The 24,771-nt window shown below is 58.4% G+C and overlaps 1 protein-coding gene and 1 long non-coding RNA gene across 3 annotated transcripts; one reads left to right on the top strand and one right to left on the bottom strand.

Annotated features, from left to right (window-relative positions):
• Positions 1 to 1,588: 1,588 nt before the first annotated feature.
• LOC138846090 (uncharacterized) lies at positions 1,589 to 5,944 on the bottom strand. Of its 2 annotated transcripts, none has more exons than XR_011383479.1 (2): positions 4,201 to 5,944; positions 1,589 to 2,496 (listed from the first exon to the last, which is right to left on the bottom strand). It is a non-coding gene; the product is annotated as an uncharacterized lncRNA (long non-coding RNA). The 2 variants fall into 2 exon arrangements; XR_011383478.1 differs by having other exon boundaries at positions 1,589 to 1,867.
• Positions 2,833 to 13,749, top strand: IGFBP4 (insulin like growth factor binding protein 4). The gene is made up of 4 exons (XM_002719357.5): positions 2,833 to 3,671; positions 10,083 to 10,240; positions 10,824 to 10,958; positions 12,537 to 13,749. Exons 1-4 carry the CDS (start codon positions 3,323 to 3,325, stop codon positions 12,669 to 12,671), a joined length of 777 nt encoding a protein of 258 aa, XP_002719403.1. The 5' UTR covers positions 2,833 to 3,322; the 3' UTR covers positions 12,672 to 13,749.
• The last annotated feature ends 11,022 nt before the right edge of the window (positions 13,750 to 24,771 follow it).

The raw sequence follows: 24,771 nt of genomic DNA, 5'->3' as shown, positions 1-24,771 counted from the left end.
AGAGAGGCAAAGAGGCTGGACGTCTAAGGCATCTCAAGCCTGGGGGCCACCTGTTCCTATCCCCCTCACCCGGATGTCACTTTGTACGTCTTTTGTTCATGTTGGCCTTCCTTTAGAATGCTCTGACAGCTGTTTTGCAAGACAGCAGAGTATAGGGGTTCATTGCAAACTCAAATCAGATTACCTTGGTTCATTTCCCTGTCCTTGCACTTACTTGCTGTGTGACTTTGAGTAAGTTATATACCGCTCTGTGCCTCACTCTCCCTGTCTTAAAAAGGGGTTAATGATAGTACTCATTCCATGAGGTTGCTGTAAAGAGCCAGGTTCCAGCATGAAGCACTGTGGACTTTAAGGGTTAACACTCATACTAATGGGCGCTACCAGACACGGTGCTGCTGTCAGGCCGGCATCTTCCCCCCTGGAAAGGGAGCTCTTCTTCCCATTTCTTAAGGAGGCCAGCTGAGGTCTGGAGCTGTAGGAACAAGGGTGCTGGAGAGGCTCTAAACCAGAAGCCAGTGAAGGCGGGGGGCTGGAAGAGGCAGGGAGGAAGTGGGGCTCTTCCATGCCCACTGGGAGGGGCATCTTTCCAGCCCTCAGGGACCCGGAAGGCTGTGGAGCCCTGGGCTGGGAAAGATGGCAGGGAAGGAGGGCCAGGATCCTTTGCTTGGAAGGCTTCTGGTTGGAGCTGTGAGTCTGTAAGGAGGCAGCAGTCAGGTGGAGAATGCCAATGACCAGCACGGTGCTTGACTCTGCTCCTCGGCTTCATCCAACTCTCCTGTGGGGGTTAGCTCCCTTCTTTCAGAGGCTGAAAATGACCCTCGAAGATATTAAGTGGCAGGTCCTGGATCCCACAGCTCTGAAGTGGCTGTCCTGCAACTTTGAATCTGGTCCTCTGACTCCACATCCCAAGCCTTTGATCTACAGCCTCTCCCAGACACTACAAGCTAAGGGGTGGGGCGGGGGGGGAAGAGGAGGGACAAAACCCACCAGTTCCATGGCGGGGGACAAGGCCCCCAGAATGTAGCACAAAGCCTGTGCATAAAAGGTGCTCAGATATGTGTTGCATGAACGGTGGGGAGGGACTTGGAAGGCCTGCTCCTAGGAGTGCATTCTCCTGCCTCTGTGACAGAAATAGGGGTGGGGTGGGGAAGGTGTCTGAGGACTGGGGGCTGGGGGAGGTACTGGGATCAGAGCGGACCTCTGTCTCACCTGGAAACCTCTCTGGACTTCCCACACATACCTGCACACATGCTTGCCCAGGTATGCCTCTTGGCCCTGTCCAGCCTCTCCTGCCCCCTCTGCCTCCAGGACCCGGCAGTACCTTATGCCTTCCCGGTTTGCTGTATAGGGAATAGCCTGGCACCGGGATCAGAACTATCCTTCTTGGTACCATGGTATTCTCACAAGAGCTTCGACAGGTAGGATGAGTGGAGATGATGGAGTTAGGAACTGTTAAGCTCTAAGGTCAGAGGACAGGTTGGAGGCAGAACGGGGTCCAAAGGTATTGCAAGTAGAGGAACGGGGCTGAGGGGGCACTTCTCTGAATTAGGCCAGGCTGGGCTCTTCTCAAGGACCTGAGGAACCTGGCTCTGTCTGTCCTTTTTTTATTTTTAATCCAAGGCAGAAGGGGCAGAAGGGACCCCATTTCATCCCTGAGGGGATGGAGAGAATCCCAGAGCCTTGTGCTGGGCCATCGCTCCAGCCCTCTGCAGTCTTCATAGTTGCCAGTAGGTGCCGCCAGTTTGCAACTTTTTGGTCTGTCCCGTGGTCCGGCTTCCAGCCCGGTCTCCCTGCAAGCACTCGGGCAGCCTGCACTTGCAGAAAGCCAGAGGTGGCTCAGACTCCGCGAGGCCGAAAGACTCCTGCCCTACAAGACGAAGTACGAAAGGGAGTCTTCGAGCTGCACTTCAGCTTGGTTGCCCCACAGCTTTGCAGGCCAAGCAAAAAACCAATCAGTGCACTGTGGGCCACAGATCACGCCTGGACAGGTGCCCTTAGCCTTAAACAAGCTGCAAGATAGCAGAAACCTCTGTGTGGGCGGACTGGCAGGGATTAGGGTATCCGAGAAAGACCTTAGGAGATGGGTCCCTGCACCAAATGCTATTCTCTGGCTCCTCTCAATCCCAGCAGGATTGGGGCAAGGGCTGGGGATATAGGACATCACAGAGTGGAAGAACAGCCCCATGCTAGCCCAAGTTGGAAAAAGGCACCCCCTTCCTCAAACCCTTGACTGCCACCTGCTGGGAAACCGTCACAACTACACAAATACACAATGGCTGCAAGAGCAGTGTCCCCGAAGTTGTTCAGACGCAACCCGAGAGTGTTGTGAGTGGGCAATCCCGCAGGCCAATTTTCCTTCCAGGAGTGCGTTGGGACAGTTGAAGCAAACACCCAGGAAAGAAGAGGCTTGGCACCTCTCCTCCCTCCCAGGCCTTCAGTCGATTCCACGCCAGAGAAGGCAGAGTGGACCAGGGTCCGGATGAGCCTTGGGGGATCCTGGGGAAAGGGGAGGTTGCAAGGGTTCAGCGGGAAGAGAGTCTTGGGCCGCCAGGCCTTCCTGACCCCTCGCTGGGTGCTTGTGCCTCCTTCTCCACCCCACACGGCCCGATCTCCAGCAGAAGCCTGGAAGCCCTGGGGTGGGGTGGGAAGGACTCCGGCCAGGGACATTGAATTCGCAGAGCAGGGAGTCCTGGCGGGAAGGTTCTGTTCTTAGTGGGGACTGAGGGCAGCGTCGGTGGGGGTGGGGCAGAATCCTCTGAGATTGGTGGGGGGAGGGGGCCAAACCCAGCCCCTTCGCTTCGCCTCTCCCGCTCTCCCCTCCCGACTCGGGTTCAGAGGCGCCCTGGGCGCCTGCAAAGCTTCCCAACCGCGCCGCTTCCTTCTTCGGCAGCAAAGGACTTTCAGATGTTGGAGCGGCGGCGGCGACTCAGGACAGCGCCCCCTCCCCCTAACGGCCGCCTCTCCCTCTCCCCCTCGCCCGCCCGGGCTCCCCCACCTCTGGGAAGGCGCTGGGGGTGTGGCCAGGGGCCGGTATAAAGTCCGCGGGGGGAGCCGGTCCCGGGCAGCCGCTCAGCCCCCAGCCCCCGCCGCCCGCCGCCCGCCTAGGCCAGGCCGAGGATGCGGCGCAGCGCCCGCGCGGCCAGGCTCGCTCCGCTCCGGCGCGCTTGCTAACTTCCCCGAATCCGTCCCGGTCCTCCAGCCCGGCCGCCCCGTCTCCCAGCGCCCTCCGGGTCGGGTCTTCCAGGCGCGCCGGGCGCTGCCGCCGCGTGCCCCCAGCTACCCGCCTGCGCGCCCGCGCTCCCCGCCCCGTCCTCGCCCGACCATGCTGTCCCTCTGCCTCGTGGTCGCCCTGCTGCTGGCCTCCGGGCCCCAGCCGAGCCTGGGCGACGAAGCCATCCACTGCCCGCCCTGCTCCGAGGAGAAGCTGGCGCGCTGCCGCCCCCCCGTGGGCTGCGAGGAGCTGGTGCGGGAGCCGGGCTGCGGCTGTTGCGCCACTTGCGCCCTGGGCTTGGGGATGCCCTGCGGGGTGTACACCCAGCGCTGCGGCTCGGGCCTGCGCTGCTACCCGCCCCGGGGGGTGGAGAAACCCCTGCACACGCTGATGCAAGGACAAGGCGTGTGCATGGAGCTGGCGGAGATCGAGGCCATCCAGGCAAGCATGCAGCCCTCTGGTAAGACACCCTGCCCTCGCTCGACCTCTTGGTGCGCTCTTCCCTCCTCCGGCTGGCCTGGAAGGCCCTGGAAAAATCCCCCGTGAGCTGAGGAGAAGGCAGGGACGTGGCAGGGCCTGACTGGCACGGGACAGGCTCAGCCAAAGAAACTGCTCCCCAGTTCCCAACAGCCTGTTGCCACGGCTAAGGGGACTGTGTCCCATCCCTATGTCTCAAATCTCCCACCGGTGCTATCTGGGAAGAGGTCTGGCTGCTGGTGACAGAGTGGCAAATGTAGTGACCAGGTCTGGTCAAGAGAGCTGTCCACGGCCAGTGAACTGGAGCATGGGGGTGGAGTGGGGGTGGGGACAGCTCTGTTCCTGAACCAGGGCCTGCCCCTCACCCTGGACGCCGGTGAAACCCCAGGGGCTGAGGAGCCAGAGCTGGACATCCTCACGTGGTGGAGTGGGAAATACAAAGGAGGTGGCCTTTGGTGGTGAGGGCTGCCAGGCTGCCAGGCTGCCCGTCCCCAAAGCCGTAGGCAGCTCACCTTGCTGTTGGAGGGCTGTGCAAAGACAGGGGTCTCTGCCCGGCCTGGTCTCCAAGCTCCCCTGCTCCCTCTTCCTGGCAGGTGCCACGTGAGCTGGCAGAAGAGAAGTCTTGGCTCCCAGCCCAGAGCTGCGGAAACCTCGTGGGTGTGGGATAGGGGATAGCGATGGGGAGGGCGGGAGAGAGACCTTTTAGCCCTAACCTCATTCTTACACTTTCTCTGTTTCCATTCCTCAGTGAGCCGGTCTCAGCTTCTCTCCCATGTCTCTTTCGGCCTTGTGTTCTTTTGTTCTTTCCTGCTTTGTCTCTCAGCAGCCAGTTTCACTAACGACGTCCTGAGTTCTCTTTCTCAGTTTCTCTCTCTCGCTCGCGCTCTCTCGCCAGCTTGTTCCACGCTTCTGTTTCTGTCGCACGGCCTCTCACTTTCATCTCGCTTTCCATTTTTCTGCTGCCTGGTCTTTCCATCACTGTTTTTATCTTTCTGCTCCCCTTGGACCCTCTCTGCCTGTCTGTATCTCTGCCTCCGTTTCTTGTTCCCGCTCCGTCTGTTTCGCTCTCCCTGTGCCTCTGTGTCTGTCTCTCTTCCTGGTGCTTCAAGCTTCCATTGTTGCAGTCCGGATGCTGGGACTCTGGCCCCAAGCTTCCTGCCCAGGGTCCCAGACCGCTCCACTTCCTCAATCTTCTGCCGCCTGTTAGCTGGAGGAGAGCAGGATGCAGGGAAAACAGGAAGGAGGTGGACCCCAGGGGTCCGGGCCTCTGGCCTCGCTGCCCTTCCTGCCCCTGGGCAGAGAGAGATGGGTCAGCAGAAAACAGCCTGGCACCCAGCTCGTCGGGAGGAGGGGTCCTGGGGAGTAAGTTGCTGATCTTGGGGCACAGATGCCAGCACCAGTGAGGCTGGGAGTGAGGGCTGAGCCCTTGGGCTCCTTGGGTACAACGGGGGCCAGTTTCCTTTTGAATTCTCCACCCTCCGCTGGCTGGCGGGTGTCTGGCACCAGATAAAGATGGCCGCCTCCTCCTCTCTTGCCCACTGGAACAGAGGAGCCCTCAGAGGGTCTTCTGCTTTGCTTAGGTAGGAAGACCCCATTCTTTGGTGGAGGATAGTCTGACCCTGTCGCACGGCTTGGCACGGACAGCTGGTGGCTGCCCTGTGGACACAAGGCAAACTGGCCTGCAGAGGTGACTAGGAGTGGGTTGGCTTCAGGTCCCTGTTGGATTTCGGAGCCCAGGTGGCTAATGTGTCTCCCCCTTCCCTCTTTGCTTTGTCCTCCACCCATGCTGAAGATGCAGGCAGCTGGAGGGGGCGAAGGGGGAATCAGGAGGGTCGGGGAAGCTAGGTACCTGCTTGGTAGGCAGGGTCCATGCGCTGTCACCTCCTGGTCATCAGAGAAGTCCTCCCCTACCACGGCCTGGGCCACGCTGCACCAGGGGAAGGACGCCCCCTAGAGTTGTGCAGCAGCTCTGCAGGGTCTTTGGTGAGAGAAGGTGACCAGGGCTCAGACCCTATCCTGCTACCCTCTTTAGCCTTATACTGTCAATAGGGCATTGTCCCTCCTGGGGGTCCCCTCCCGCAGCCCAACCCCAATCTGCCCCCTGCAGCCCAGGAATGCTGGGTGGAGGGCATCAGGCGGTTCTCTGCGTCTTCCTCTTGGGGCTGAGCTTCAGCAGGTGGTTGGGGACAGGCATTCCCTTGGTTTGCCTCCTCCTCGGCCAGCTATGGCTCAGCTGCCGCTGCTGTGCACCAGGGGCAGGTCTTCCCCACCCTCCCCACCCTCCCCCACCCGTCCATCTCCAGCCAGCTCCAGGCAGCCAGGTTGTGGATTAACACGGCTGTGGCCGCCAGAGGTGGAGCGGGACATGTGCGTCACAAGTCCACAATTCTGCCTCGGGGTCCTGACCCTCCACTCGTGGAATCTGGGGGAGTGTTCAGTGGGGAGATCAGCCTTGGACAGGGAGTTCCTAAACTGGGCCCTGGGTCCCTCTGGGACAGGGTTAGGGAACAGGGAGGCTGGGTTAATTTTTAGTCAACGCAGCAAATATTGTCCTCCGTACTTCAGTACTGGGAATCCAGGCATGACATGGGAGCCGGCCTTCCCAGAAATTCTATGCCTTGGGGGAGGAGGGCTGGAGGAGCAGGGCTGCTTGGCATTTTTCCTGTAGTATTGGCAAAGCAATATTACCAGTTGGTTCCTCGGCGATCAAGAATCTTTTCCGTTTAAAGACGTAGGAGCTGCGAGTTAAGTCTGCCCGTCCAGTTTGCTCAGCTGTGAAATGGGGATGGTGACAGGACCTGCCTCGCAGGGTGGGAACGTCTGGCAAGGAGCAAGGCTCAGTAAGCTGACGTTGATGAGGATGGCAATGAAGAAAGGGTTGCTGCTGGGACTCGAGGACCAGTAGGACAAGGGAGCAGAGTTGGGGGGACATTCAGAGGAACTAAGGGGTGGGTGGACTTTGGGGCCTCTTGTTGCTGTGTGCACGAGGAGAGCCCCACTGCCTTAGCAGGCTCTTCAGGCCCAGGCCAGTAGTACAGCACAAAGGTGAGGGGCTTCCCAAGTCAGCCCTCAAAGAAGGGGCCTGGGCTCCACACAGGTGGTCCTGGCTTGTCCTCCTCGGGAAATGTCTTTCTGGCTGAGCAGGTGAGTGAGTCCCCAGGTTGCAGCTGGAGCTTTGTGTCTGAATGACTGGGCCGCTCGGCTCCCAGCCTGGCCGGCTCATGGGAGGGGCTGGACATGGGGGGGGGGGTCCCGTGGTGGGGGAAATCACACAGCAAGGAGGAGGAACTCCTCCATCTTCCACCACACACTGTCAGCCTCTCCTCGCTCTGGACTCCTTCCCTTGCTCAGCAGAGACCACAGCTGCCACGTGTGGGTGTCCGTTAGCTAGCACCCATGGGCGGCTGAGGAGGAGCCCCAGCCTGCCTTGGAAGCCCCATATCCCACACAGGCTTTTCGGAAGTGAGACCTTTCAGGGGGCTACGTCTGACTCCAGCCTCTGCGTAGTGGGGAGCCCGCGGGCATGGGCATGAATTTTTTCCAGAGGGCACCATGGGAGTGAACAGCACCAGGCAGCTGGAACTCTAGCAGAAGTAGCAAGTATGCAAGCGGTTCTGGGAGCTGGGAGACCCAGTGCTGTAACCTCTACCCCCCAAAGCCCAGTGCCTAGGGGCGGATCCTGGGGTGGGTCCTCAGTGTGCCAGGCAAGCAAGCCTGGGCAGGGCAAAGTTAGAGATTAGATGGAAAGTCAACAGCCTAGGGTACAGAGACTGGGGAAACCCTAGTGCCCTGTCCAAGGTCTGTGTCTCTGACCGGGGCCGGGTCCGAGTGCCAGAGTGCCCGTGGGTGTGCTCTTGTGAACGCATGGTGTGCGTGGTCATGTGATTATGTGTTTGTTTGTGGTTCTTGGGTGTCCATCCTTTTGTGTGTGAGTGGGAGGACGGGATTCCTTGGTGGCTCCCTGTCCTGGTGAGAGTAAGGAGCTGTTGTCCCTCTCTGGAGGGCTCTAGTGTAAGCTTGGGCAGGAACTAGGGCTCGGTGGGCTTGGCCTTGGGGAGCCCAACCAGGGGGAGGCCAGGCAGGCTGCTGGCAACCCTCTCCAGGTGACTCAGGCCAGACCAACTCCAGCACAGGAACTCCACATCCAGGCTCGCCCTGTGCTCTCCGCAGCCCAAGGTTTCAGTGAGCGCGCTCAGTCGCCCTCCCAAACACCCCAAACGTCTGCTAGCAGTCCCCTGAGGGGGTAATCGTTTGTGATTTTCTGCTCACAGACACTCCACATGGGAAAGCAGTTGTTACAGAACCTGCACTCCGTCTTCTAGTAGGACCCTTGAGGCCTCTACTGCCCTACACCCCCGTGGTGGGCAGCTGGCCGCTTTCCGGGCACCCCTTGCCTGAGAAAGCTTGTCCTTACTCTTTGAGCTCCTGGAGCCTCAGAACTTTCTTCCCCAGAGGAAGTTGTTCCCTACCAAGAGGAACAGGAGTTGCCGGGCAAAGCTGTGCTTTCTCTATGGTTGTGGAAAGAAAGCAAACTCAGGAAAAATAAAGGCTGTCCAGTTTGGGAGGGGACGCCCTCGACCCAGTGGCCTGGGCTGTGGCAGGCAAGGCCTGGTGATGTCCTCCAGCCTTTCCCAGGGCCTTGGGCCGCAGCTTAGTGCAGTTCTGTCCTTCCAAGGTTTGGTTCTCATTCTTTTGGTGTGTTTCCTCTTTCTGTCTGTACCTCAGCTCCAGCCTACACCCCTGAAACACAAACCTCATGACTTTGTGCAGGGTGGGTCAACGAGGGAGGGAGTCCTGGGCCTTCCTGGGTCTTTTGGACCAGGAAGGTTCTCTGGGAGGGTCTCTGAAGACAGCCCAATCCCAGACTTCCTCTGGTTCCTAAAGGAGGTTCAGGGTCTAGTCTCCTAAGGTCTCCTTGGCATGATCCTTGTCCACTTCTTTTGCTGCCTGCCTGCACTGGCTAGGAGGGCTAGCTTGGTGTCTTGGCTGTGGTTGACCCTCAGGAACTTGATGAGTGACAGGAGTTCCCTCTGCATTGTCCTCTGGATGGCACACGTGCAGAAGGGCGGATCATATCTCTGCTCCAATGATGCCTCTCTCAGGCAGCCCTCCACCCATGACAAAATCCTCTTCCCCTTGATGACTCCATTTTATTGGTGATCCTTGGTGTGGAACCTTGACAAAGACTTTCTAGGGGTCTAGATTGCTTCTTGCCTGAATTCCCTTTATCTGCATGCTTCCCCCAACCCCCAACACTCTAAGTAGGAGAATAGAGAAAGGGAAGCAACCCCCAGCTTTGGCTAGGCGGAAAAATACCATTTGACCCAGAGGCAGCTCTGGGACCACTGCCACGCATGGAGGAACCTGCTAACTCCTCAGGAAAAAAAAATCCTGACGCAAACCAGATGTAACCTCCTGTCCGGCTGCCAACATCTGGAATGCTGGCAGGGGCCTTGTGCTCAGCTTGCAGTGAGCTGCCAAGCCCCAGCCTTGCAGAGGGGCTCAGATCTGCAGAGAGGTCTCCCACTCTCTCTCTCTCTCTCCAGCTCAGCCCTGCATTCTGGCTTTGGCTGCCTGGAGGGAGGAGCCGCGGCTCTGATCCTGGGACTTCTGGATGGGGTTCTTGTTGAGCTCAGAGAGTGCAGATCTCATAGATGGGGCGAGAGGCCAGTCTCTTTGCTCCCATCTCCAGGTGCTCGGTGCCTTGGCTCAGGGCAACAGACGTGGATTTTGGATGGGATCTGAAGCCTAGGGATGAGAAACTTTGAGACAGGGGCTGAGGAATGAGGGGGGGTGTTCTCTTGGTCCTGGGGCCACACAGGGAGTCACACACACACACACACTCACTCACTCCTGCTTCTGCGCTCCCACCCAGCCAATGGGGAGCGTCTGTGGGCCAGATTTTTCATCACTCATGGAAACTTTGATTCTGGCTGTTGGGTAGAGTGTCAGCAGCAAGCACCTGGGGATCCCTTGGCTAGCCCAGCCAGACATTGGAAAGAGCAGGGAGACAGAAAAAGAAAGCAGGCAGAGAGGGGGATGGTGGGGAACTGAATGGCACGGGGTGGGGGCAGTAATGGGGAGGGGACCCCCTGCCTGCTGCAGACCTCCCTGCAGGGCCCAAGGGATTCTGCTGCCATCTGGGCAGCTGCAGCTGGTGACTCACTGGAGGGCTGGACTGGGCGGGGTGAGGGACAAGTCAAGGACTTTAAGAGCAACGATCTTCTAGGAGATCCAGGGGAGCGGGGAGGAGATGGGGGGCTGCTTTGGTTTCTTGCTGTCCTCCAGGCCCCATTGCCAGGCTGGAGAGTCTCCAAGAGGGAGAAAGTGGGGGAGGGGGCTGGTGTGATGTCCTTTTCCGGTGCTGACGCTCCCCATCTTGTCTGGACTGCAGACAAGGACGAGGGCGATCACCCCAACAACAGCTTCAGCCCCTGCAGCGCCCATGACCGCAGGTGCCTGCAGAAGCATTTCGCCAAGATGCGAGACCGGAGCTCCAGTGGGGGCAAGATGAAGATTATTGGGGCGCCCCGCGAAGACGTCCGGCCTGTGGTGAGGAGCTCTGACTCACACACGTGCATGTGCCTAGACACACACACACACAGAGACGCACACACATGCACACACGCATGCACATGCACACACATGCACACATGCATCCACCACCATCATCACCCGATCTGGGCTGTGTTCATCCGGCAGACATTCTGTGGACACCTACTGTGTGCCAGATACACCTAGTGTGTGTCATCTTTCCTTGGAGTGATTTTCCTGCTCATCAGTTGTATACTTCGGTACAGTGGAAGCGATTGTTAAATACTGAAATGCTTCTGTACTGGCTGGGAAAAAAGCAGCTACCCCAAGCCTCCCCCACCCACCCCGCCCCGGGTATTTCTTGGCCCTTCCCAGTAACGAGGGGGTTAATGCTGGTCACTGCCGTAACCCTTGCCACCCTGCTGCAGGGTCTGGCTCCTGTGCTTTCTGATGGGCGGCTCTGAGGGGTGCTTGGGTCCTACAAGTTGTCGCTGACATGACTTCATGGCTCCCTCCCTGGCCTCTCCCAGGGAGCTGAGTCCTGTCTGGTCCTGCTACCTCTCTCCCTTCTGCTGAGCGGTTTCGTCCTCCTCTCCCCCAGCCCCAGGGTTCCTGCCAGAGTGAGCTGCACCGGGCCCTTGAGCGGCTGGCCGCCTCGCAGAGCCGCACCCACGAGGACCTCTTCATCATCCCCATCCCCAACTGCGACCGCAACGGCAACTTCCACCCCAAGCAGGTGCGGATGGGAGGGGCGTCTCTCCAACCTGGCCCTTGGGCCCTTCCCGAATCCCACCCCGTGTCGGTGCCTCCCTCATTTTGGAGATAAGGAGGCTGAGGTGCAGAGAGGTGTAAACAGGGCCCAGAGTCAGAGAGAGAGAGAGAGAGAGATAGGGGTGGCGGGACCCTGCCTCCCGGCCCAGGGCTGCTTATCCCTGGAGTCACCACCATCCTTGGGCTCCCAGCGCTCTCCCTTCCCAGGAGCAGCGGAAGGGCCTGAGGCAGGGAGGAAGCTCAGCCCATCCCTTACCCCAGCCTGTGCAGCAGAACCACCTGAGGAACAGGATTTGGGGTGGAATCAGAGGAAGGGGGGCAGGAGAGAAGACACAGAGGCGGCCGCCTCCGTATTCCTTCCTGCCCTTGGAACTTGGGGTATCCTCTGGTCTCACAGGAGGCTGGGATGTTTGGGTGGGATTGGCCCATCAGGGTGGGTCCCAGGGTGCCTTGTGCTGGATACAGCCTGAGGTCCCCGGCTCCAGCCCTCTGGGCTCTGGACACATCCAGCGAGCCAGCAGAGGTCTGGCTGGGAGCACAGAGGCTCTCGTGCTCTGGACACCCCAGGAGAATTCAGGCGGGTGTGAGGTCTTGTGTAATGCCGGAAGGCCCAGAGAGAGTTCCCCGAAGTCAGTGCCCGCCCAACTCCAACCTTTATCCCAACACCGATTTTATCCTGTTCCCAATTCTCTAGACTTTTCCCCTCTGATTTTTAAAACAATTAATATACATTATTTTATTAGGGCAGTTCTAGGTTTATAGAAAAACTGGACAGAAAGTATACAGCTGCCTTGTACTGCCGTTCTCCCCCTGGCCAGTTTCCCTTGTGTTTGATGTCTTACATTAGAGTGGCTTACTCCTTGCAGCTGATGGACCAGTAGTGCTATATGATTGTTAACAGGGTCCATAACTAGGTTCCACTTCTTGTGTTGCCTAATTCCATGTATGTTTTCTTCCTGCAGTTTTTATCCCAGTGAAAGCTGGGACACTTGACTCCATCCCCAGACAAATTCTGGCCCTTGGCCCTGGAACTAACCTTCACTGTAACTCTAATTCTACCCTGAAATAGGCTTTTGCTCTCATGCCCTCTACTGTCTAATCCTAATCTAAACTTCAGCCTGACCTTAGTTGCTCTGACCTTGACCTCTGCCCATAGCCCAGTTCTGTTTCTGACCTGGGCTGTAACCCTTACCAGACTCAAGTTTTACTCCTAATTCCTAATTCAACTGCAGCCCTTACCCTGGTCTTACCTTAATCCCAGTTTGGATCCTGCCATTGACTCCACCAAGCACATCCCTGAAGCATCTCCGACCTGAACCAACCTTTCTAACCCAGGCCTTTGCAGGGTCCTGCCTCCCCAGACGCTCTGGACCTCGCCTTCCTAGCCAAGTGCTCCCTACCGGAGTGAGCTCAGGGGACCCACACTCAGAGATGAGCCTCCTCCCTGTCTGACTTGGGGGCTGAGCTGCGGTTGAGGCGGGACGCTGGGGCTTTTCTGTCCCTGTCTGCCAGCTGACTGCTCATGCCCCTCCTGTCTTGGCAGTGTCACCCAGCCCTGGATGGGCAGCGCGGCAAGTGCTGGTGTGTGGATCGGAAGACGGGGGTGAAGCTTCCAGGCGGCCTGGAGCCCAAGGGGGAGCTGGACTGCCACCAACTGGCCGACAGCTTCCGAGAGTGAGCCCTGCCTCTGGCGGGGGGCTCATGCCCCCTGCTCCCCCCTGCTCTGAGAGTGCAGAGCTGACCCAGAGTGGGGTCTGGATCTGAGTCCTGGCTCTGCCTGTGGCCCAGAAATTTCCCTTGGGGTGTGTGCGTGTGTGTGTGCGTGTATGTGTGTGTCTTGATGGGCATGGATGTGCCATTGGGTGAGCCAGAGCCTAGAGTGTCCTATTTGGGCTTAGAGAGCCCAGGAGGTCGCAGAGTGGTGATGGGGAGCCCTGGCGCGTTTCCAACTTGATTCTGAATTCATTCCTCTATCTACCCACCTACCCACCCATCTGAAAACATGTATTGACCACATACTATGTTCCAGCTCTTATTCCGACTTCCTCTGATTTGGGTATATGGGATCCCTCCTTCAGGTGAGCACAAGCCTGTGAGAGAAGAGAAGTCTCATTCCCAGAGTCGGAGGAGAAGAGAGATATATGTTCCTTGACCGTTGTCCCGCCCACCGTCCAGTTGCGGGGGAGGGGAGGGCACAGGGAAGGCGAGGGGTGTGGATGGCCCAATGATGGTGTGGCTTTGACCCACTCCCAAGGCTCCCCTTCCTCTCTTCCCCAGGACCCTCAGGGGCAGGGGCCTGCAGGGACAAGCCCACTTTGGGGTCCAGGTATCCTTTGGCTTGGTTTCCTAGCAACCAAGTCCCTGCTGGATGGGAGAGGAGGGATTGGAAGAAGTTCTGCTGAACAGAGGGTTGGGCGGTTGGAGCATCTTTTGGAGCAGTCAGAGTGGGAAGAGAGGATGCAGCCTTGGACTGAATGTGCCTCGTGCCGAAGAGGACCCGCCTGCTGGGGTCCGGCTCCCTGCAGCCAGGCCGTCACGGGATGACCTGACCGGGATGACCTGACCCCATGCTTCCGGTGGCTCGCCACTGTGGCTCTCCCGTTTACTCCTTCCCCTTCACCTCCTCCCCTGCTCCTCCCGAGGCCCCTGGGCGTTTTCTGGATGGAAGGAAACTTAAGAACCTTTCAGTTTGCCAGCAAGTCTTTTCTTCTTTTTTTTTTTTTTTAACAAAACAAAACAAAACAAAATCTCTAGAATATTGTGTGTGGTTGCTTGATTTACTGTTGGGAATTGGGGAGGTCCCAGGGCTGGCGAGGGGACAGATTTTGGGAAGTGGGTGCCCAGACCTGCCTATGTGGTGAAGTCAGCCCACCCGCCCCTTCCCTGAAGCTTCTTCCTGGGGGTATCCCTGTCCACGGAGTAGGGGCTGTCTGGCTTGGACTCCTGGGGTGTAGCAGTGGCTTCTGGAGGAAGGTGTGACCAAGGATAGCCCTGTTGGGCCAGCGCTCTTTCTGGGATCAGCCTGTATGTGGAGTGGGCCATCAGCGGATGGGGTTTGCATGTGGGTTTTTTAGTTTAGCTGGGGACTAGGGGGGTTCTGCCCGCCACATGCTCCACAGCTCTGACCGCCCAGATTCCTGCCTGGGGGCTGTGCTGAGATGGTATTCTGAGGGGCCGGGAGACAGGGCGGGGGGGAGGGGCAGCTTTGATTTTGTTGTGGATGTTCAGCGCCAGCCCCAGGGGGGGCGTCTACCGTGGACTCCTCAGAGTACACGGCAGTGAGGCCACTGCCTTCTGGGGACATTCCCTCCAGCCTGGCCCTGTCCCCTCCCCAGTTCTAGAAGTGCTCCCAGAGTTCGGGTTTCCCTGGCCTCTACTTCGATGGCACCTGTGCTGTCTGCACCTTGGGTCTGGGGCTGAAGTCGCATCCCTCTTAGCTCTGCCTCGGTGCCGCAGCCTCTTGCAGCTGTCTGGTTTCACTGAGGCACCACGCTGCTGCTAGCAGCAGGAGACCAGCAACAAAGCTACCTTGAGTTCCCTGCCACTCTGCCTAGAGCCCACTCCTTCCAGGGCCGGCCCAGGGCGTGCTGGAGGGGGAGGGAGTGCGGGCTGAAGATTCAGTCTCAGGTCTCTCAGCCACACCCAGGGGAAGTCTCTCCCTAATGCAGCTCTTTCCAGCCCCTTCCCAAGGCTGGGGGTCTGCACCCTGGGCAGCCGGTGGTAGGAGGTCTCCTGAGAAAGCAGTCGGCTTGGAGGTGGCTGTGGGGGTGCGTGTGAAGGTGGCACGGGAGCAAGCGTCTGGGCCCTTCCAGGTGTGCGTGTGTGCCCACCTGATGTGCTTCTGTGAGATGGCCACTTGTGTGCTGGGTCTCTGAGCTGAGAACGACACATGCGCAGAGCGCACACTTCCCCGCCGGCTCTGAGTGCGGGGCCCCTGTGGGGCGTTGTAGGGGACTGTGTGGTCCCAGGGAGCCGTGGAACGTGCATTTGGGAGAATTCCACAAGAACACTGTCCCCACGACCCTGGAACCAGGGCCTCCGTTTCAGAAAGGAAATGGGAGCAGCTCTGTGTTTGGCCCTGGGCCCCCCTTCCCACTTGGCCTCCAGATACCCTGACATGGTCCCTGTGGTTGCCACACACGGTGCCAGACCCTCGGGTAGGGACCACTACACCGTGTGAACTTGGGCTTATCCCTTTGTCGCATGCTCTGCCCTGCCTCCCCACCCCGAGCCGTCCTCTGCAGCCCCTGCCTGGATCCCCTCGCCCGCTGGAGCTGAGCTACATCAAACATTTGGTTTCCGTTTCCAGCTTCGCAGTGCAGATCCAGCGCTGGGGCTGAGGGCTGGGGGCTGGGATTTCGCTGGCAAGAGGGCAGGCTGGGGGCAGGGAGAAGAAAGTGGAGCCTTGGACTGACTCCTGCGATGGATTCCGGCGGGGGTAATCTCTGGATAGATGGCCAGAGGCCCCTTCCCTCCCCGTCTGGGCTGTGAGGTTCCAGTCACTGTCCTACCTTCAGCTCCTCTTGTCTCTGCTCCTTGGGGCCAGGCTGCCAGCGAGGTGCTCCAGGAAGGCTCCTGCCCCGCGTCCCCTCCTGGGGGGATGTGTAAATATGGCTGTGTGGCAAATGACCCTGAAAGCATTCCCAGCCAGAGGAGATCCCCCTGCATTCCAGGCTCCTAGGCAATGTCACCTCTGACCTAGAGAAAGTGGAGACACTGGGGGTGGACAGAGCTGGGGGGCCGGCTGGCTGCTGGCTGCTGGCACCCTGGGTGGTCGAGGGCAGAGGGAGGAAAGGGGGCCAGCTTGTCAACTAGGGGAGCTGGACCAGGAGGAGGGAGCATATTCAAGCATATTCAAGGGTGGGGGGTGGGGGGTGGTTATGTGGAGGCGGGACAAAGGAGTCCGCCTCTGGGCTCAGTCTTGTTGGGACAGGCACTGCTGCTGATCAAGGGCCTAATGGGAGCCTCACTGTCAGAGTGACCTGTCCCCCTGGGGCCCCGGAAGGTGGGGAGGGCTGGGGTCAGGGAGCAGCTGTGGGGAGCCCCGCGCCTTAGCTAATTAGAAACATGCTGTGCTGCGTGAGCAGGCGCCAAGGCGACCTCCTCTGGCCTCCCCTTCCCAGCCCCTCCCCCTCCACCTGGAGTCCAGTCCCACCAGCCCTGATGAGTGAAGGGCTGGCAGAGCCTGGGAGTAGAAACTCCTGGGGATCAGCTTCCCAGGCCCTTACACGGACTCTAAAGTGCAAACAACATATTTTCACCATGCAGTGGTATTTAATTACACATAAAAACAGAGCCATTAAACTGAAATTAAACCCTTGTTGGAACCACTCAATTCAGGGCATGACAAATTGCTTTCAGTGGAGGCGGGAGGAAGTCCCCAGGGGAAAGATGCAGCTTGGTGGCCTCCATGGCTGGCTGGGTCCCCTCCTTCTCTTGGCCCCCTTGCTGCTCTAAACTCTGAAAGTCAGAACCGTCTTCCCGAAAACCCCCCAAGCCAGGGGGAAGTGTCTAGGTTTGCTTGGATGACAGGAATGAAGGGTTGGGGAAGCACCGAATCACTGTCCTATCTGGTTTTAGCCAACCCAACCCGCTTTATGGATGGGAAGTGGAGGCCCAGCTGCTGGGGTCGTCCAGAGAGAGCAAGTGGCGACCAGAGACTGTGTCATTCGGGCTGTGTCCTTGGCTCTGGGCCTGGACACAGGGGCTGGGGCTGGGCCAGTGCAGGGCGGGGGACCGGAGCCGACCCAGAACTTCTCCAGAACTTGGTCCCCACCTGGTGAAACCCCAGAGACAGCGGGGACGAGAGGGGCATGGGCTTTTCCCTGGTGCCCAGACTCGAATCAGACAGACCTGGTTCCTCAAGGGCCTCAGCTTCCCCACGCGTCAGACAGGGATGGGATTCCTATCTAGGGTGTTCTTGGGAAGACCAGCGGCTCGGGCCACAGCAGAGTTCCGCCAGCTCCAATGGATTCCCTTCCCTGGGTTCAGTTTCCCTGTTTGCAATCAGACCCAACTGAGATCTGAAGGTTTCTAGAGCCTTCTGGTTCTCTGTTTGCAGCCCTTCTTCTTCCCTCCAGTCCTTTTCATCAGTTTCCTTCTTTTTTCCTCTGTGGTCTGCAGGTCTGGGATCCGACCACTGGGGAGGGGAAGGGAGGCCCGCGCCCCCTGCTGCCTGCTCCTGCACCACCACCCCATCTTTCAGTCGCTCTGTGTGCGGCCTGCCCGGGAGTAAAAGGATACAAGTGGGAGGGGACTGCCCTGGGGGGGAGGGTGACTGTGAGGTCAGGGGGCTCACTGTGGCCCCCCTTGCCACACATCCTCTGTGATCTGATTGGAACCAGATGGGTGCCGAGGCCAGAGGCCTGTCTGAGCAGTCTACTGACTCCGTGTACTCCTCCAGGAGGGGCGGGGGATGGGTTGGGGGAATGGAGAGGCCTGGGGGGGTCTCTTATTTCAGGGGTCTGGGAGGGAGAGCCCTCCTTCCCTTCTCCTCCCCACTCCCCAGGCTTGTGGCCTGGAAATCCATCCACTAGCACGTGGAGGGTGGCCACAGGAGGCAGCCAGCTGAGGATAAGTTCCTGCCCAGCTTGGGTGGGCAGCCTTCTGCCTTAGGGCACCCACCCCCCACCCCCACATTTCCATTCTGCTGCCCATCTCAGCAGCAAGTTGCCAACTAGGAGCTGAGCACACCTGTGTCCTGGTCTCCTAGTGTGGCCTCAAGGTCACTGCCCTCATCCCAGCCTCCTCGACCTTGACAGACGCAGAGTTTTCGGCACTGGGCGCTGGGGCGGGCTGCGGCCCAGGCTTCCCGTCATTTCAGGCCTGGCAGGCATCCGGCTGCAGATGGCTCCCCCGCCAGCCTGGCGGCCAGCACAAATGCTTCACAGCTGTATCTCTACCAACTTGCCCGGGAGCTTTGAGACAGAGGCGGGAGTCACAGAGGGGCCCGCACCGAGGGCCAGGGTGGAGGCTGTGGGGGACAGCCCAAGACAGCTGCTGAGAGAAGGAGGATGACAAGAAAACTTGGGAATCCAGCAAAGGCTTTCCCAACTTGCAGGGGCTGGAGTGGGGCCGGGTGCTGCCTGGCAAGAGCCAGGCCTTGGGTCTCTCTCTTCTCGCTCCTGGTCTCTGAGCAGAGCCAGAAGCTTCCAAGTTGCAGCAGCAGCAGGAGGGGAGCAGAGCTCTGTCCCGACCCAGGGGAAATCAGACCAGGCTGCTCAGAAGATAAATTCAATTTTCCAGCATCATGGAAGGTTAGTGGGACAATAAAGCCCTCCCCCCAGCCCCCCTCCCCCCCCAAAAAAAAAACATTAAAAAAGAAAAATAAGTCCAATTGCCCTTGGCTGAGCTGTTTCCCAACTTCATGTCTCAGCAGCAGTTCAAGGCTTCTTATTCAAAGTGACATGTGACTGCTCGGTGACCCTGGCCTGCTCTGCTGGTGTGCAAGGGGTCAGACTGGGCCAGGGCAGACTGACCACCCCCACTCCCCGAAGCCCCCTGGGGCCTGTCCTGGAGGCAGGCGTGGCCTGCAGGGCTCTCTGGAGGCAGCCCCAAGCCTCCATGCAGAACAAGGGGAGAGGCTGTGGGTCAAAGCCAAAGCAGCCCACTTCCGACAGACCGGACGACAACAGGGTCGGTCGGTGTCTCCTAAACTCCAGGCGACAGGCAGAGGAAGGGACACTTGGCACATCCCGGGTAGAGGGTGGGCGGAAGCGCAGAGGCTGCCTGGAGCCAGATCTGGAGGAGCCAGGGTGGGAGGGAGAAGGGAGAGGAGGCAGTGGGGGCGCTGCAGAGGAGACCTCTGGGGGTGTGTGGGCAGGGAGGGAGCAGGGAACGAGGAGATGACCCAGCCTGGGGGCTGAGAAGGGTCGTTTCCAGAGAACAGAGCTGGAAGCAGTCTCTAGGGTCTTCTCCTCCAGCAGACCCGTTCCACAGCGGGGAAAGCAAGGCCTAAGTGGACGTGCGCCTTGCTTGTCTGAGGCATCAGTGAGTTGGCAGCAAGAGTACCTTAGAACTTGGGACAGGTGTCCATTCCCCAACACTTTAGGCCCCAGATGGGGGCTGTCACTTGGGAGGAAGGAAGAGGGGGTGAACTCCTGCCCTGAAGAGCTGGGACCCTGCGTGAGGGCAATGAGGGTGCGTGAGCATCACGACCCTGTGCCTAGGCAGCCAGGGGGTGTGAACCTCAGAGGACATGACTTTCCCCACACTCCCGCCCAACATCCTCCTGGCAACTGCCTTACTCAGGTTCTCAGTTAACTACTCTTCTCCAGCCCCTTTATGTTATCTTATTTTTTAAAGATTTATTTTATTTATTTGAAAGGCAGAGTTACAGAGAGAGAGAGAGAGAGAGAGATCTTCCATCCGCTGGTTCACTCCCCAAATGACTGCAATGGCTGCGGGTGTGCCAGGCTGAAGCTGGGAGCTCAGAGCTTCTTCTGGGTCTCCCACATGAGTGCAGAAGCCCAAGGACTCGGGCCATCCTCCGCTGCTTTCCCAGTCGCAATAGCAGGGAGCTGGACCCGAAGCAAAGCAGCCCAGACTCGAACCAGCACCCATAGGGATGCTGGTACTGTAAGCAGTGGCTTTACCTGCTACGCCCAGTGCCAGCCCCTTTATTATGGCTCGTGACAGCCGACAGCCACTGGGCCTTCGAACTTTCTGCTTCCTCTGCTGGAATCACCTTTGCCCCCTACCCCTCTGAAACTGACCTCACAACCCAGGCTCCCTGTATGCCCCTCCCCCACACCACTGCACAGTCTGCTCAGAGCCCCTGATCCTCTGCCTGGTTCCATCCTAAATCCAAGACTTCCCAGCTTCTGGGAGTCGGAGGATGGAAGCACCAGGGATCTCACCACCCACCGTGTTCCTAAGCGGATTCCCTAGGGGTTCAGGTCCCTGTCTCCAATCCAAGGACCACGGAGGCACGTGATTTCCTCTACAGCTTTCTTTTCTTCTTCTTCTTCTTTTTAAAAGATTTATTTTGGCCGACTCTGTGGCTCAATAGGCTAGTCCTCAGCCTGAGGCACCGGCACACCGGGTTCTAGTTCCGGTTGGAGCGCCGGATTCTGTCCCGGTTGCCCCTCTTCCAGTCCAGCTCTCTGCAGTGGAGGATGGCCCAAGTGCTTGGGCCCTGTGTCCGCATGGGAGACCAGGAGAAGCACCTGGCTCCTGCCATTGGATCAGCGCAGTGTGCCGGCTGCAGCGTGCCAGCAGTGGCGGCCATTGGAGGGTGAACCAACGGCAAAAGGAAGACCTTTCTCTCTGTCTCTCTCTCTCACTGTCTACTCCGCCTGTCAAAAATAAATAAATAAAAATAAAAATAAAAAAAAGATTTATTTTATCGATTTGTACAGAGAGAAGGAGAGACACTGAGAGAGGTCTTCCATCCTCTGGTTCACTACCCAGATGGCTGCAATGGCCGAAACTGAGCCGATCTGAAGCCAGGAGCCAGGCGTTCCCACGTGGGTGGCAGGGGTCCAAGCACTTGCGTGATTTTCTGCTGCTTTTCCAGTCACATTAGCAGGAAGCTGGGTCTGAAGTGGAGCAACCGGGACCTGAACCTGTGCCCATAAGGGATGCTGGCGCTGCAGGCCGGGGCTTCAACCTGCTGCGCCATAGCACTGGCCCCTAGTTTTCTTTTCTCCTCCACTATGGTGGTTTCCAGCCTGGCAATCTGGTGGAGCACTTGGTTGTCGTGCCGTGGTCCTTATAAGGGTATCCTGGGGAGTCCTGCCTTGTTGATGGAGGGATGACGCTGGGAGGGACAAGGAGGCAGGGGCTGGACTTAGAACCATGTGGTTGTCCTCACCCCCTTTGTTTTTTTTTTTAAATTAATTAAGCAATTAAATTGAAAGGCAGAGCTCTTCCATCCTCTGGTTTACTCCCCGAATGGCCACAGCGGCTAGGGCTGGGCCAGGTCGAAGTCAGGAGCCAGGATCTTCTTCCCGGTCTCCCACATGAGTGGAAGAGCCCAGGGACTTATGCCATCCTCTGCTGCTTTCCCAGCCATTAGCAGGGAGCTGGATTGGAAGCGCAGCAGCTGGCACTTGAACTGGTGCCCATTTGGGATGCTGGCGTCACAGGTGGTGGCTTAACCTGCTGTGTCCCAGTGCTGGCCCCTGGCCAGTCCCCTTTCAGGAAGGGCTCCACCATCATTCCCATCATTCCTGCAGGCCAGGCCCTGGGAGCTTCTGGGTCACCCCTCTTCCCCACTGCTTAGTCTCATTCACCTCCAAATCCTGTGCATTTTCATTGTCAGCAACTCTTCCCAGCTGTTCTGAGAGATGAGACTAAATTCGTCAATGTGGGCTGGAGGTCTTTCTCAGCCCACCCCCAGCCAACCCCAGTAGCCTCCCTGCCCCTAACAACCCCTTGCTGTCTGGGGCTGCTAGCCACACTGGCTGCACTGTGCTCCCATCCACCACAGGGTTTTTGCACCTGCTGTTTCCTCTGCCTTCAGTACTACGAACGTCCCTCTTCCACCCACATGCCCCTGACAACTGATTCTCCTTCAGTTCTCATCTCAGCCGTCACCTCCTTGGAGAAGCCCTCCCTGATTTCCCCGCCTAGGTCATTCTCGCGAGGAATCATTTCAGAGCGCATTATGGATTTTCCAGCCTAAGCATGCTCAGTGAGGCCTCCCAGGGCTGTTATCTTTGTCCTCACTTCTATCGACTCCTCGGGGTCAGGAGCCATGTCCGTTTTACGCTCCGCCAGAGCTCCAGGCAGGGTTGCCAGAGTCAGTGAATGAAAACACAGCCATCCAGTGACACATGAACTTCAGCTACACAGCAAATCACTTTTGTAGCCCAAGTCCCCGACTGACCTCCAAGGCCCAGCCCAGTGGCAGAGCCACAGCAGGTCTCCCGCAGACATGGAGCGACTGAGCGAGCAGAAGCGGAAAGACACTTTCTGCCCTTGCCCCTGTGCCCCCCAGCCCTGGGGCCCCCTCCTGGGCTCTGTAGCCTGGGCACCACCCCCAGCCCTGTGCTGTCCTTGGGTCCCCCTCTTCTTTGGCCCTTGCTTCTCCCTCTTTTGTCTGTCTTTTTGTTTTCCTTTTCTTTCTTTCTTTCTTTCTTTCTTTCTTTCTTTCTTTCTTTCTTTCTTTCTTTCTTTCTTTCTTCCTTCCTTCCTTCCTTCCTTCCTTCCTTCCTTCCTTCCTTCCTTCCTTCCTTCCTTCCTTCCTTCCTTCCTTCCTTTCTTCCTTTCTTTCTCTGCCTTTCTTCCTCTGCCTTTCCTTCTCCCCATCTCATCTGCCCACAAGTACCGGGGTGGGAGTGTTCCTGGGGTCCCTGTCTTTCCTGAGAAGGTTTCTTGGTCCAGTATTGGGCATCTGTGAAGGAGGCTCGCCCGGGCACAGGGGGGTCGTGGGCACTGCAGGAGAGGGGAGGTTAGCTCAGAGAGTCAGCCCTGGTGGAAGGTTCTGAGTGGGAGCTTCCAGGGGAGAGGTGCCAGCCCCCTGGCAGAAAGACATGGGGGTGGGGCAGGCGCTGTGGCGAAGCAAGTTAAGCCGCCACTCGGGACGCCCGCATCCCCTATGGGAGTGCCTGGCTCCTGGCTACTTTGCTTCTGACTCCAGCTTTCTGCTAATGTGCACCCTAGGAGGCATCGGGTGATGGTTCCAGGAGCCAGCAACTCCTTCCAGGTCTCCTATGTGGGTAGGAGGGGCCCAGCTACTTGGGCCATCTTCCGCTGTTTTCCCAGGTGCATCAGCAGGGAGCTGGACTGGAAACAGAGCTGCCTGGACTTACACTGGTGCTCTGATATGAGATGCTGGAGTGGCAGGCGGCAGGCTAACCGGCTCTACCTACTTCTCATCCACTGTTCCCTCTCCATCCAATGAGACGAATGATAGTACTTTAGGTAGTGTTGCTGTCTGGCTTGGATGGGATCACACGGCCACGCTCCTGGCTGCAGACTGCGCCTCCAGCTGGGCAAGCCCTTTGTTCAGGGAGCTACTCAGTGCTCAGTGACACAGCGGCTGGAGCGCTGGCCTTCTCCTAAGGAACGTGTGTGTGGCGCTTGGTGGCCCAGGAAGGGCACTCGTGTCTAGTCCGCGTTTTGGGCTTTGCACAGCCTCAGCTTTGTGCGGTCAGTGTCTCAATGCCCAGAGAGGCGACATGCCCCAAACCATGGGCACGGTCAGTGGCAGGAGGCCCTGCCCCCACATCTGCCTGACTGCCCAGGCGTCTGATTCCTGAGGGAAGTGTGTGTGTGTGTGTGCGCGCGCGCGTGCGTGGGTGGCAGTGGGGTGAGCTAAGGACGTGGCCCATTTTCGTGTTCACAGGGTGTCAAATCTGAATGCCGGGGAGGAGACAACATCCCTTCCCGGGGCGGGGGCACATGTGGACCCCACCCCCCCACCTCCTCCCCAACCCCTGTCTGCCTAATTCTGCACAGATCACAGGGGAGCTTCGCACACTTTTGTTGACTGCGTGAACGAGCAAGTGCGTGTCATTCTCCCTCCTCCCACCTCTCGTTCCGCTCTGGCTCCCTCCCCTGCTTTGTCTGCCTGCTCCCAGGGCTGCTCCAAGCCCAGCTCCACTCACCCCTCTTGGCTGGATCCGGCTGGGGGGAGGTGAACGGCTGAGGTGCCTTCCAGGAAAGAGAGTTACAAAACAAGCCCCAGCTGTCTCTGGGAGGGCAGAGTCCAGGGCGAGGGTTTCTTCTGGGGGCTGGGGGCGCCAGCCTGGCTGCGGGTGGGGTGGGGAAGGGGGCTGTGGGCTGAAGCACCCCCTCCGATTGCTGTGAGGCAGAGCATTGTGGAGAGAGTTAAAGCTGGTGTCAGAAGAGAGAACTCAGCAGAACTAACCGACCGCTAGAGCTGCGAGCCTGTCTCAGCCGCCCGATGTACGGTGCTGAGAAGGCTGGGGAAGCAAAGGTCAGGGAGGACAGGGGCCCAGACCCCTGCCCCAGCCTGACTTGGGGTGCACGTCCCTCTTCGCAGGCTCTTACCCCTTTCCTGATCTGAACCCCAAGTCGTCACACTTCTTCATCTCTCCCAGCCCCGGTCCCCATCCCACGTCCTGCCTGCCCCCACAGCCAGGTTTCTACAGCCCAGATCTGCCCACGTACTCTTCAGACCCCCTGTGTCACCCCATTACTTACGGGGTGAAGCCAAAGCAGAGTGCAATATACAATTGTGCAACACACATCCTGCGCAACTGTACACAGTGGTCCTGTGTCCAACCTCCTTCATTCAGTCCCTGAATCATTCAATTATTTACTCCCTAGAGGTTCTCAGCTTGGCACCTCACACTCTGTTTATTATTTTTTAACATTTTAATTAATTCATTTATGAGAGGGAGAGACAGAATGAGAGAGCGAGCGAGCATGAGTGCTCCCATCTGCTGGTTCACACTGCAAATTCCCGCCATGACCAGGGATGCTGAAGCCAGGAGCATCAACCCAGGTCTCCCATGGGGGAGGCAGAATCCCGATTATTGGAGCCGTCATCCCTGCCTCCCATGGTCCACATTAGCAGGAAGCTGGAGTCAACCAAAGCCAGGTACTGAACGCAGGCACTCACCTCTGTGGGATGGGAGTGTCTTAACACCAGGCTGAATCCGTCCCCTCCCTACCCCAAGTCTCCTGAGGGTCCTCGGGGCTCCTCACCTCTCTCCGCCTCCTCCCTCACCCGCTCCCCTGGTGCCCTATACTTTAGCCACATGGATGGTGCTGCACCTCGTCATGCTTGTCTGGGAACGCTGGGACAGGGGGGCGGGCATGGATTTGAATTCCTGTCTCTCTGCCACTTATTGGCGTGGTGCGTG

This window comes from Oryctolagus cuniculus, chromosome 17, assembly GCF_964237555.1.
Source record: "Oryctolagus cuniculus chromosome 17, mOryCun1.1, whole genome shotgun sequence".
NCBI classification, from domain to species: Eukaryota; Metazoa; Chordata; class Mammalia; order Lagomorpha; family Leporidae; genus Oryctolagus; species Oryctolagus cuniculus.
The sequence above is the reverse complement of the archived record's forward strand: the minus strand, read 5'-3'. Positions and strand labels throughout refer to the sequence as shown.